Source organism: Fundulus heteroclitus, chromosome 18 (assembly GCF_011125445.2).
Source record: "Fundulus heteroclitus isolate FHET01 chromosome 18, MU-UCD_Fhet_4.1, whole genome shotgun sequence".
In the NCBI taxonomy this organism is placed as follows: Eukaryota; Metazoa; Chordata; class Actinopteri; order Cyprinodontiformes; family Fundulidae; genus Fundulus; species Fundulus heteroclitus.
Window position 1 is genome coordinate 21,838,785 of NC_046378.1, and position 13,702 is coordinate 21,852,486.

The 13,702-nt window shown below is 37.6% G+C and overlaps 1 protein-coding gene across 1 annotated transcript in view; it reads right to left on the reverse strand.

The window, feature by feature from the left end:
* Positions 1–5,429: 5,429 nt before the first annotated feature.
* Positions 5,430–13,702, reverse strand: part of ptgir (prostaglandin I2 receptor) — a 42,080-nt gene continuing 33,807 nt past the window's right edge. Inside the window, exon 3 of the mRNA XM_012877455.3 lies at positions 5,430–6,394. Coding sequence (XP_012732909.2) covers positions 6,155–6,394 — 240 coding nt within the window. The 3' untranslated portion in view covers positions 5,430–6,154. The remainder of the gene's footprint in view (positions 6,395–13,702) is intronic.

Below are 13,702 nucleotides of genomic sequence, written 5' to 3' on the forward strand. Positions count from 1 at the left end.
ATTACAAAGACATTTTAAACAATGTCAACTTTGTATTAAGTGTCAACATTTACCAAATAACACTTAATGACTGTTACAAAGACTCAATATTAATGACAGTGTAATGTCACACACCTTATGTACACCCTTTCAAATAAGTGTATACCAAATATTCATACTACTTGAGCTCTGGCAGCTTGAGATTGGAATAACAAACTTGTTTGAACTTTAAGTGAAAAGAAAAATCCGATTGGTTTTAAAGTTGTTTTTTAAATGAAAATCTGAAAACTTGTGCTTTTGTATTTGGTTTTCATTTCCCTGCTGAGTAAAAGGTATTCCCACAGCATGATGCTGCCATCACCATGCATTCCCCTGGGAATGGTACGTTCAGGTACTGGTGCTCTCCCACACAGCATTTTGCCCGTAGGCCAAAACAGTTGATTTTGTTACCACTGGACCTTTCAATTTGAGACAACCGAGACAAAATGTTTACATCAGGTTTAATGTGAGTGTTTAATTAACAGCAGCTGGATACAAATGCCTATGATGCTTCCACATTTTTATTCATAAACAATTCTACTTCACAATTACACGCTACTCTGTTAGTCTGTCACATGAAATAATCTACAGTTTTTGCCCGTTATCTTAAAAATTGAATAGGTACGACTAATTTTGCAAGGATACTTTATTATCCATAAGGCCCTCTTGCCATCGGCAGCTTTAGTTTTGATATACATCGGATTACCACTTGGTGGTGCTACAGCGCCATTCAGGTCTCACTTCTACATGGGCTGTATTAGAACAATGCATTTCATTGAGATACTATCGACTTTGTGTGTGTGTGTGTATGTGCATACTGCTCAACAAAAATAAAGGGAACACTAAAATAACACATCCTAGATCTGAATGAATGCAATATTATTAAATACTTTGTTCTTCATAGTTGAATACAACAAAATAAAAATTATCCATGGAAATCAAATTTATTTACCCATGGAGGTCTGGATTTGGAGCCCCACTCAAAATTAAAGTGGAAAAACACATGAGGTGGATCCAACTTTGATGTAATTTCCTTATAAAACAAATCAAAACGAGGCTCAGCAGCGTGTGTGGCCTACACGTGCCTGTATGACCTCGATACAACGCCGCGGCATGCTCCTGATGAGGTGGCAGAGGGTCTCCTGAGGAATCTCCTCCCAGACCTGGAGGGTGGTTGCACTCCTACAGCCTCCTCCACATCTCCTGTTGGCCTGTCTCCTGGTAGCATCTCCATGCTCTGGACACTACGCTGACAGACACAGCAAACCTTCTTGCCACAGCTCACATTGATGTGCCATCCTGGATGAGCTGCACTACCTGAGCCACTGGTGTGGGTTGTGGACTCCGTCTCATGCTGCCACTGGAGGGAAAGCAAGAAAACAGAGGAACTGAGAAGTGGTCTGTGGGACCACCTGCAGAACCACTCCACTCCTTTATTGGGGCGTCTTGCTAATTGCCTCTAGTTTCCACCTGTTGTCTGTTCCATTAGAACAACAGCAGGTGAAATCGATTGTCAATCAGTGTTGCTTCTTAAGAGGACAGTTGGATTTCACAGAAGTGGGATTGACTTGGAGTTACATTGTGTTGTCTAAGTGTTCCCTTTATTTTTCTGAGCATATCCATCCACACATATGCTGTTGGTCTTTCTAGGAATGCCTGAAATATTACAGCCACGTTATAAACTGTCAAATGATTGCATGATGTCTTGGATTGTAAAGGTAATTTGATCTACAGCCCTCATAAACGTGTATACAGAATGTTAGTCTTTATGCAACACTGCTACAGTCCCAGCATTCTTACATCAAACAAAAGTGTTAGCATGCCGTTCTGGCTTTTAAGGATTCCCTCATCTCTTTAATATCCAAACGATATACTCCAAGTTGCATTGAGAAATACACCTTTGTAGGAAAGAAAAATGGGCTCTGGTCACATGGATAACAGATGTAATCTATGTCTAAATTCTATGCTTAATACCTTTTGATTAAGACAGATATTCATTGTTTTGTTATTTTTTATTTCACATTAACAAAATGTTTAAAACAAGTGGGAATACCTTTTTGGCATCATACTCCAACAATTTTGTTTACAGATTAAATAACTAGATACAATTCAAAAAGAAAATGTGCAGAAGGAAATGTACAAATTGCACTGGTCATGCATGAATGAGCAAATGTTGGCTGTATGGTGTGAAATGTAAAAAAAAATAAGAAATAAAAATCACTTCACCATGCCTGTTGCATTCCATCAAAAATAGATGACTTTATAACAAAGAGCACAGTGAACGACCATAAATAATAACTGTTGACATAAATCCACAAACAATTCTCACAGTGCATGTTGAAGCAGCAGATTTCTCCAAAAGCGAAATGCTTTCAACACCAGTTTTTCTAGGTAGCATTGAAATCAGCGACAGCAAGGAGGGAAAAGTGAAATCCCGTGCATCTGATACAATAACTAAATGGGTTATGTCACATTTCATTAACAGTGGTGATTCAATGACACAATGACATGGCTCATTTTACTACTTTACTGATGCCCTTAAAAATACTTCAATGTTGGTTAGTTTGGTTTTAAACTGCATTTTGTAAGCCTCAAAATATAAATGCAAACTATTTATTTTATATGCATGCTTGATCCTCTATTAGAAGGAAACAGAAAACACACCAGAAAGCACTATTCAAGCGCACTTTTACGCCTAGGGGCCATTTTTAGCAGCCAGTTGGGCTAACATGCATGCTATTAAATTGGGAAAGGATTCCAGACAATCCTCGGACTAAACGTGCAAACGTTTAGTCAGAGTTTGCACACATACTTGCCCACAGCCAGTATTTGAACCCAGGACCTTCTTGCTGCAAGGCAACACAATCAAAAATTTACAACATTCGACTTTCTTTTTTCTACAATCATTATTTGCTGCAGGTGAGGCAGTACTTGCTAAAATATCAGTGATGCCTCTCAGAAAAACTGTCAGTTTGGGTTTAGGATGTTTAAAAAAAAAAAAAAAAAATCCACACTTTAAGCAAATCTGGAAGGCCAGAAAACACTCTAAATTCAACATCTCTATTCATAACCAGTTTTAGAGAATTGTTGTTACTTCAGCTTTCAAGACTGATGTTTTTTTTATTCAGTCAATCAATAACTATTTCTAAAAATTGGACATAAAGGTTCTAACTTCCTCATACACGTGAACATGTTATTTCTAACTCGGTGTAAAAATAACAGGGTTTAGTTTTGGTACTTTACTGTAGAGCCACTTATACATTTCTGCCTTGCAAACAGAACCCTCCACAACAAAAGCTTCCTCGGTAAAGATGTGTAAAAAGCCTAAACTCAGATTTTATTGCATAAGCATAATCTCTCTGAAGAGTGTGGTAGAATCCAAACTTTAATTTGCCTTCATTTAATCAATGAAGAAATACTCCCATGTTAAGAAATGTTTGAACCAACTGTTTCAAATCAACAGTTCCAAGTATGAACACCCCTAACGAACCCTCTAACAATGTTGGCAAAAACTTTTTGTAAATTATACTTTATTTTTTTAAGATGATAAGAGTCGTCAGGAAGCTTTAATCAATAATCGATTCCCTGTCTTCACATGGCATAAATGTGACAGAGATCCAACCCCTAGTAACTCTTCAAAATGGGAAAGACAGGACAACATGCCAATTAAGTAAAGATGAGTGTTGATGTTTGTAAATCAGTAAACGGGTACAAGGTATAAACTAATCACCAGCACTTGTCCACATCTACAGTCAGAACAGAAATTAAAAAATTAAGAGGGAAAACAAAGCTGAAAAATGACTGGTGTTCAGGAGGAGAACGAATGTGGTGGATACCGTTAGTTCATTTGACTGTGTTTGAGTAGGGGTCAGAGCACGAATTACTAGAGTTGTTTTTTTGTATTTGGATAAAATTGTTACAGTATTTTTATTGTAAAAAGCATGCCATTGGACTTGAATCAGATCATATACCAGATTGATATATGTTGAAATTAATTTAAAACGTACATAACTGGACCAGCTAGTCTTGTAATTTGCCCTAAGACGACTTAATTGAACTGAGGATCTCTTGAGAATGTTGTACAGCAAGTTAGAATGGGAAAGAAAACAAAGAGCATCTTGCTTATATCACCCGGATCAATTATCCATGGAAATCACACAAATTTGAATAATGTACAGGTTATTATTATATTTAAGTGAGGGAAAACAATAAAATGGTTTAATCCTGGTGTCACAAATTCCAAAATAGTTAAAATGGCAAACCTTTATGAGTACAAACAACACTGAAGGAAGGCACCTGCTGAGATTTACACAAACATGATTACATGGAGCTTTTAAGATGAGTAGCATGTTATATAATGATTCATCCAGCCATCAATTATCTATACCCGCTTATCTGTCTCGCGCAGGGGGGGGGGATTTCTAGTGCCTATCTCCAGTGGTCATTGAGCGAGAGGCGGGGTAAAACCTGGACATGTCATTGGTCCCTCACAGAACATAGGCATTCAGTAAATATTTAAATGAGCAACAATTTGTTAATAAAATCTGGAAGAAGTAGACCTACTGATCACATAATATCTGTAAACATTATAGTTCTGCCTGACCCTGCAGACATGTAAGACTAACACTAACACCATATTGTTACAACAGCTCATACAGACATTAGTTTTACCTAAAAGCACGTGAAATAATAATCTTTGCTCCAAACCCCTCAGTGCAATCAGCTGAGACACCTTGGACATAAAACCATTTGTAAACCGATTGTGACTGCACCCCTTTATAACTGAGATTAAATTGGAATGTGTTTAACTGAATTTTAAAACTATCTGCATGCCTGGTATAATTTGATTTAGCTTTTAGATCTTACTTGGACCCGTTTATGAAATGTGGTTTGTTGTATAATGATGCAACGTAAACAAACTGAACTGACCAGGAATTGATGTAAAGTAGAGCTGACCATTTGAAATGAAGCCGAATTACAGCTATAGTCGGTAATCCTGTTCAGAAACGCTTTTAGTTATACTGGGGAAAATGGTTCTTCTATCCTGACAATAGTCAATATATTAAGTATTCAGAAAAAGGAGATAAAAAAATTTGATCTCTGTGGGATCTCTGTGGGACCGTGAAAATTTACCAATCCCTGCCAATCATTCTGACACCATCACGTAACACCAGAGTGCGTGCACATTCCTTGTTGGTTTTCGCTTGCTGGCCGCACATGCACACTTCTAGTGTTTATGTATCCTGTTAGCTTAGCGGTTAGCTTTGGTGTTAGCCATTGTTGTAGCTCCGCTGCTCTCACCGTATACTTTGAAAATGGCTGAGAGTTGCAAGAAGCAAACCGCGTACCAGCTTATGAGAAGAAAAGGAAGGCCTCAGTAGAAAGAAATAAGACCAGAGTGGATTTAGGAGATTTCTTCTCGCGATCCCCCTGAGGAGCTGAAGAGCAGGTGAAGGTCTTGCACATGCGCAGTTATTAAAAAAATGACATAGGTATTTCCTACTTACATTTCCGAAAAAAAAAAAAAAAAGCGCTGACTCTACCTTTAAGCTGCATTTTGGTATTAAGACCTTTTACACTGTAGTTTCTTGTACAGGTTCCCAATAGAAATGTGTCTGTGCCACCTAGTTTCTACATGTATCTAATTTTAATAGTACATTTCTATCTGAAAGTCACCTATCCTTGATGAGGCTTAGATTATGAGGTAAAATGGCTTCAAGTGATCTTTAGCTGATATTAAGCATGCTGTGAAGGTTAAAATTCTTACTGTGTGTTCAGGAAATTGTACGTTTGGAGGAAAACAATATTGTATAGTCGTGCATGTTAAATATCCACATCAGTTTATCTGTGTGAATATCGAACATGGCTAAAAGCGCTACGCTGAGTGAAGTTATTGTCTTTGGCACATCTCCCCTTGCAGTGATGAAACGGAGTGATGGTGACGAACACAATCAAATTATCATTCGTCTATGAACACAAACTGTACATTCAAGATCTCTTACATTTCAGAGATTGGTCAAACAGTTTTTTTCAGATGAGAAAGTCTCTCTGCCTGGAGTCCTTCATTCTTACCAACTTAGGAGTCTTCTGGGTTGTGGTAAATAGTCATTTTTGTCAGTAAGTGCGGCTCCTGGGTTCACGGGTTGCGGTGTATGGAGTTATCAAGGGGTAAAGACAAAGCACAGTGCGCCGTCGTCTTCATGGCTCCTTTGCTAAACCAGCAGCTTAGCAGCGAGCAGAGGTGACGAAACACAGACTTGCGGCAGATGATGAAAACCCAGGGATCCACGATGGGGTTCAAAGCATAAAAGCGGAAAGCTGTCAAGTTTTCCTCGTCTCCAACAAATGGTTTAATGGCATTGATGAAGCCAGCAATCTGAGGAGAAGACAAGGTTCTGATTAGAAACAGATTTTGGTTTTCATGGGTAAACATATCAAAGCAAGAACATGTAAGAACGAACAACCTAAAAAAACAAAAAATACAAGCTAACCCCCTATTTGTTACCTGGAAATTCAGCTGGAAAAGTATCAGTTAAAAATCAAGATATATGCACACAAGGACATAAATACACCATAAAGGCCCTTCATCAGTACAGAATAAAGCAGAAGACTTTACAAACCGTTCCTGTTTGAAGTTGAGTAATAAACTCCTTCCATTTGAATATTTGTTTAATCTTTTACTGCCAAATAAACCACCTTTAAGAGTGACAAGAAGAGTACCAATGTTAAAGGAGTACCACTGTTAAAATAAAGCCGAATAGAACGTTATTGAAGTTTGCTACAAGTGGATGTGGGGGACACAGCAAACACGACATAATGAGATCTGGTCAGATGAAACCAATATATATCTTTTTGACCTACATGTAAAATGTTATGCGTTGCAGAAAGCTAACACTTAGAATGTGCTATGCCTACTCTGAAACATGGTGCTGACGGCATCATGCTGTGGGAATGCTTTTCTTCAGGATGAACAGGTTAGCCGATTAGAGCTGATGGAAGGATGGATGGGGCTAAATACAATCCATGTTTAGACAGCTCTGCAATTTGTATCCAGCTGCCACACTTCTCAGATCTTTATTTGCAGAGATTTGAAAACCATGTTTAATTTTTATTCCACCTTTCAATTATGCACTGCTGTCTTTGATTTGTTACATCAACTCCCAATTAAAAAAATAAATGAAAAAAATGAAGTTTATTGATGTGGTGTGAAAAAAATCCAAGCGGTATGAATACTTTGCCAATGCATAATATCTGTACCTTTGTTTTTGCAGCTTTCTCACATTTTTAAAGCATGTAAGAGTGTTGCTTGTAGAAGGTACTTCAAAGCTGATAAAAGTGTCTGCAGCAACACATCAAATGCCACATTTTCCTGCATTGCAGCAAGATATCAGGACTACTTGGTCAGTGTGTCTGAGAATAGAGAATGTAAGCAGCACTATTAAATCCCATCATGCACATCCAATATTATATGCCATTGTGAAAACACTGTTTCACAAACATGACTGTGCAACATTTAACTACAAGGTTTCCCTTTCCACTGACATTTGAAGTCTGGCCGACTGCACCCAGGCAGCCCAGACAGCGGCAGCAGCTGGCGGCTGAATCATCGGGGGCAGACAGATGCAGCAGCTGGCCCAGGTCACCTTGCTCTTCTCTATCAACAATTCTTCATTTTCTTTATGAAATATCCAGCAAACAGTAGTCTAATTAATGGCCTGTGCTGATTGAGAGCCCTTGTGCCTTGGTGTAAATGTTTTGCTGTTGCTAGGGCCTGGACTGAAATCTAATAAGTTTGAAGACAATGTGCGAGGGGCCAAAGGGAGCGAGTCCAGGCTGAGGACAAATGAAACTGCCGGAGGGACGAGACACAGACCTGACTGCGTCCTGACCCGGCACATCAGTGTCACACAGAGGGGATCGTTTTCATCGACCCACCGAGACACCTGGGGGTGATCATGGATCACGAGGTGATACGGACGCTGATGTTGAACAAGATTCTGACATAAGTGGTTTGACAGCATTAAAATCATCTTCGCATAGGAGGAAGAAGCCAAAACCTTTTGCGAGCAGGCTTCCACACAATATGGATAAGTTAGATTTTAGAATAAGTAGGGCTTGTTTCAGCTTAGAAGTAATTCAGTTGTTGTCTTTATCCTGAACTACATCTGGATTCAAAGCTTTTTTTAATTCAGCCTTTGTCAAAACCTCACATAAAGCCCCAAAACATTCACTGTACAAAGCGGAACAAAGTTAAAGTCCAGATGTGGATGTTTCTGCTAAGATTCACTGTGGAATTTTTTCTTTTTAAATTGCAAAACCAAGATTGCATCAGTGTGTTACCCAACACACTCGAGAGATGAAAATTTTTGACACGGACATCTACGGCGTTACACCATATGGATATAGTTACACTTCAGACATTACAAATCATATACAGTATAAAGCAAAACAAATCAGTTACCAAAGAATATTCAGGAAGTGTTTCATTTCTGGGAAGAAGTTTATTCTGTAAGGGGAAGGTTTAAATTAAGAACAAAGGCCTCACACCACCAGGAAGTCATTCTGTGCATTAGTTTATAGTGTGAGATTATGAAAGGTATGAAATGTGAAATAAAATGCGGTATGAATGTCATATGAAAACTTTCAAATCATTACACAAAAAATGATAATCAGCAGGTAGAGAAACCTGGGCTGAAAGGCAAATACTGATACTTTTTGTCTGCATTTGGGTATGTATGCGTCTAGTGTACCTACGTATAAATGTTGGAGGTTCTTCATGTATTCACTAATTTGGGTAATATTAAATATATACAAATACATATTTAACACTGAAATAATAAAATGTACTGTGTGTTTACAAAATGTATGAAATTATTATTATAATTTATATAATAATAAAAAGGCAGCTGGTATATGATGTAGAAAAAAGGGGTGGAGATAATCTAAGTTTACACTTCTAGCCACTCCTTTAACCAGGAAAACTAGTTTTTCTTTGCATGCGTGCTATGGTTACTTGACTCAATCAATCAAATCAAAGTTTTGCACAACATAGAGGACCATTTTAAATCCATAAACTAGAAGAAAGACTATATACACACCTAGCCAAGTTTGTATCTCCCAGTTTTACCAATTTCATCCTTCAGGTCTTATTTATCACTGTAAATTGAATGAGATTTAGGCATCCGGGGAGTTGCGTCATAATCAAATCAGCTCTTTGGAAATTCGTTTGTTTGTTCTGCCGTTTACAAGGTTCACACTGATAAAATTACAGACCGTCACATTGGGCTGGACATTATTGATTTAACAATATAAAGTGACAACATGGAAATAAATAAAAAAAATAGCTGCTGCAGCATCAAAATAATGAATGCATGAGTGGTATGAGATAGAAGAATGAATGCTAGAATTTTTTTTATCTAACGTGTTAATTGAGTCTATCGAGCGGGTTTACTGTTTCATCATTTCCTGTTGACCAAAGTGACAAACTGAGAAACCCAGAGAAACGTTAAACAAGTCAGTCCTATTCTTTTAGGCACCTAAAAGTTTCAGTTTTTTCATGTTACAATCCAAAAAAACAAAACAAGACAAAGTACGTATTTTTAAATGGAATGGCAAGCATGCATGGTTTTCTAGTGCATGTACTATATAAACATAAATGCATCTACAATTCCCTTAAAATAGTTTATGCTAAGAAACATAGCACCAGAACAACTGAGGAATGTAGCAGACAAGCAGGGCTAGATGATAAAACAATACCCAAAGCTTTGAACATCTCACAGAGTATTGTTCAGCCCAAAAAGCACAACTGCAAACCTAACAAGACATGGCTTGCCAACTAAACTTATGGTTTTACTATGCGGTTAGGGCAATGATCAAAAAAAGTACCAAAGGACCCATACAGTAGCAACTCTTGAGGAGCTATAGCAATCCACAGCTCAGGTGGAAGAAAGCCAGACAAATTCTGGTTAACAGGTTGTTACAAGCCATGCAAGAGACTCAGCAAGTATATGGTAGAAGGTGGGAATGGAAATGAAATGTTCTCTTTGGAGGAAAACTAATGCTGAGAATCAGCCTGAAAAAATAACAAATAATGCCTTGGCACAGGGCAGTGACAGCGTTATGCTGTGAGGATGCTTTCCACCAGCGCTCAGAAAACGATGGATTGAGCAGAATACAGAGCCATCCTGGAATAAAATGTCAAGGCCTAAATGGAATTTTAAGAATCTGTGGAACGACTCAATACATTATCCTCACAAGCATTCTCCATTTAATCTGAGAGCGAAATATTCTGAAAAGAAGAATGGCAAAAATTCCCTCTCTGGATGTGTCAAATTGGTAGATCCATAACTCTAAAGACTTGCAGCTGCGACTGCACTTGAATCGTCTTGTCGCTGAAATGTGCTATATAAATAAACTTGCCTTGCAAAGTATTGACTCAGGGGAAGGGGGGGGGGGGCAGAAAACACACCCATCCCACTCTCTTCAGATATTTATTTGTTAAAGAAAACAATACAACTTGCTACCTTTTGGTCTGTTGCATAATATACACATAAAACTTTATTGTGGATTGTGGTTGAGCAAAGATTGTGAAAATATTTCAGGTCAACAAATATATTTGAACGGCACTGCATACCACATTCCACGAGCTCGTCATCTCTTCAGACCAGATAAGATGAAATCGCTCTTCCATATTGTCATCAACTCCAAAATTTAACGGAAAACTTTCCTGCATTGAAGGGAACCGAGAAGCAGAAGGCTCCAAACATGTTTTCCTTTTGTTTTGCTGCGAATGGTGAAATCCTTACTAGATGTTGCACGTTTCTTTTGAAAAGAAATGAATGACAGTAAAATAAAGCCAGAGGATCCTGTTTAGATAACCAACATACAGGTTGTCCAGTTGTGTTCTGTCCCTCAAAAATAGTATCACTCTTTGATCCTAGGTAAAGGATAATAAAAAAAAAAACATGGCATGAGAGAAACCATTAAAGAAAGCAGTCACATCAGCAAAGTGGCAGATATATTACCATGGCAACTGATGTTTTAATCAACCAATCTAGTTCTTCTGGATTAGTGTGTGCGCTGTGTGATTTTAATAATCCAGCCAGGCTCCATTCATGACTCATGGTGAAAGTGAGGCTGAATCATTATCCATCAGCTGTAACTGGGTAAATTACATACCAGAGAAATCTAAACATTTGAGCTAACTGCTTGCAGTGCACTAGTCTGTACTCAATTAGCTGTGTGTGCTTCTGTTTAGAATCCTCTGGTTCCTTCTTTTAAGGCTGACTGAGAGCAATTTGTTTATATACAACCATTTTCATAAAAAATAAAAAAAGAGAGAAACCTGCATGGAAGAAGAGTGAGGAATGGAGTCAAGTGCCACAGTACTAAAATTGGCAGCAAAGAAAAAAGTTGAAAAGTGCGTCAGTCTTTTGTGGACAAAAGCATGAAAGACATTAGATTAAATCTAAATAATAAAAAAAACATCTCAGTCTAATGAAATCTGAGAAATTAAATATTAAAGGATGTCCTTGGAGACAATATAGCGTGATCCCTTAACAGCCTTGGCTTTTGATCAAGAACTTGCTCCCCAGCGGTTTATTTCCACACAGCGTTATTGTCTCGCCTAATTCATCACTCGACGGGGCCAAAAACATTTCAAACACACATGCAGGCTCATGCGCTCTGCCCTCATCCCAGGCATTACTGTCTCGCGCCGCGTTTACCACCCTGACTTTGGCTTCTGCTTCTGCGTGCCACTCTTCCTCTTATGGTGCTTTCGGCGGACTTCAAGCTCGACGAAAAGGGGAAACAAATCATAAGGTGCTCGCTCTTCTTGCACTCCAGACTGTGGGGCCAAGACTGATGGCATGTCAAGATCTCCTTAAACAGGAGCATAATAATGTATCACTGAACGGTTAAAGAGCAGAGCAGAAGCAGAGCGCAACAGAAATGAAGAGCGAGCATTATATGAATACGCCTAGGGATATATGAGGCCGGCAAGGGCAAATATACTCACACACTTATATGTTCATAGTTCACACATTTAACAGACAGTCGCAGACATTTTGCAAGCATATTCAGCTTTTTGTATGGAAAGACCTCTGAGTTAAGAAAACGTAACTAATAATCTAGACAGTTTGTAAAGTTTATACTTCTTGAAGTTTTTCACATTTTACTATCACAAAATTCCAAGTTTTTAATTCTGATTTATTGTGAAAAAGCAACAGCAAGTGATGCATCACTGTGAACTGGAACATACAGTGATGATTTTCAGTTTTAACTTTGTGGTTGTGGTTATTTCTATCAACCAAAAAAAAAAAAATACCTAAAAAATAAATAAAAATAAAAAAAAAGCTTAAAAAAATTAAAAAAGAGAAAAAAATAAAAATAAATGACATACAAGTGTATTCTTAACCCCTATTAATCAATACTTTCTGTAACTATTTTTTGCTGCAATTATTTTCAGAACAGTTCAATGTCAGTCCGATTGGGCAATTTTCAAGTATTGCCAAAAATTCTCAATTTAGGTCTCGACCATCTTTAAACATGAATATGAATTCATGTAAATGGGTCGGTAACGTTTCCCTCGCCCTCGCTCCTATGTAACTCTGTCTGGAGCCACAAAATTTATATGACTTAAACACAAAGATGGCTAATAAGGCTTATAAATATATACTTTATGAGATCTATTTGCTGCCTTATCACAGAACATTTATTAAAAACTGTAGTATTAGTAATAAAAGAAAGAAAAACATCTTGGTAAGGTGAAAAGTAAAAACAAAACATTATTTGTGCAATTCATGGGTCATTTTGTTATGCAAATTCTATGCAGTTATTGCATGGAGAAAAATAATAAAACCAGCTTTTTTAGGTTTAATAATTTTGGGCCAAAATTACCAAGAGCTACTGCAGAAGTCCTTAAAAGGTTAATTAATCTCTGGAGATATGGGTTGCAGAACCCTAAACCCTGAACATATAGCGCTTTATTTCAGATATTTGAGGTGTCCTCTACATGATTTTCAGCAAAATGCAGATTGAGATTTATTTTTTCTGCCATTTGTCAACCTTACTACAAATTCCATAAAGGCTATATTTGTGGAGTGCAGGACTAAGAATTGTCCATAAAAATTCTCAAACAAATCTCTAAGGCCTTCACTTAGATTCAGACTTATTAATACTGAGGTTTACCCGCTTAAAATAGGTGCACTCTATTTTCTAATTATGAGCATCTGAAGGAATTCGTTTAGGAGTATTAGAGTAAATGGGGCAGGATACAAACACTTTTCAGAGTTTTATTTGTAAAAACTAATTTTCTTACTTCACAATTATGCGCTACTTTGTGTTGATCTGTCAAAAAAAACATCCCTAAAAAACATTTTTGTTTTAGGGGTATAATGTGACAGAATACAAAAAAGTTCAAGTGGTATGAATGCATTTGCAAGGCACCGTATACAACTTAATCAGTATACTTCAAAATCCACAGCTTAAAAATCCACATACAAAAATCCACTCTTACAGCTAAACTGGTTAATAAAGCAAATGTTAGCCTGCTTTTGTAAACCACTTCATTCTGTATTCATACATAAACACAGTTTGTCTGGTTTAAATGAGCACATCCTGTCAGAGACGCATAATATGCTATTTGAGGCGGCTAACTGCTGCATGCTTCAGGAAACAGATC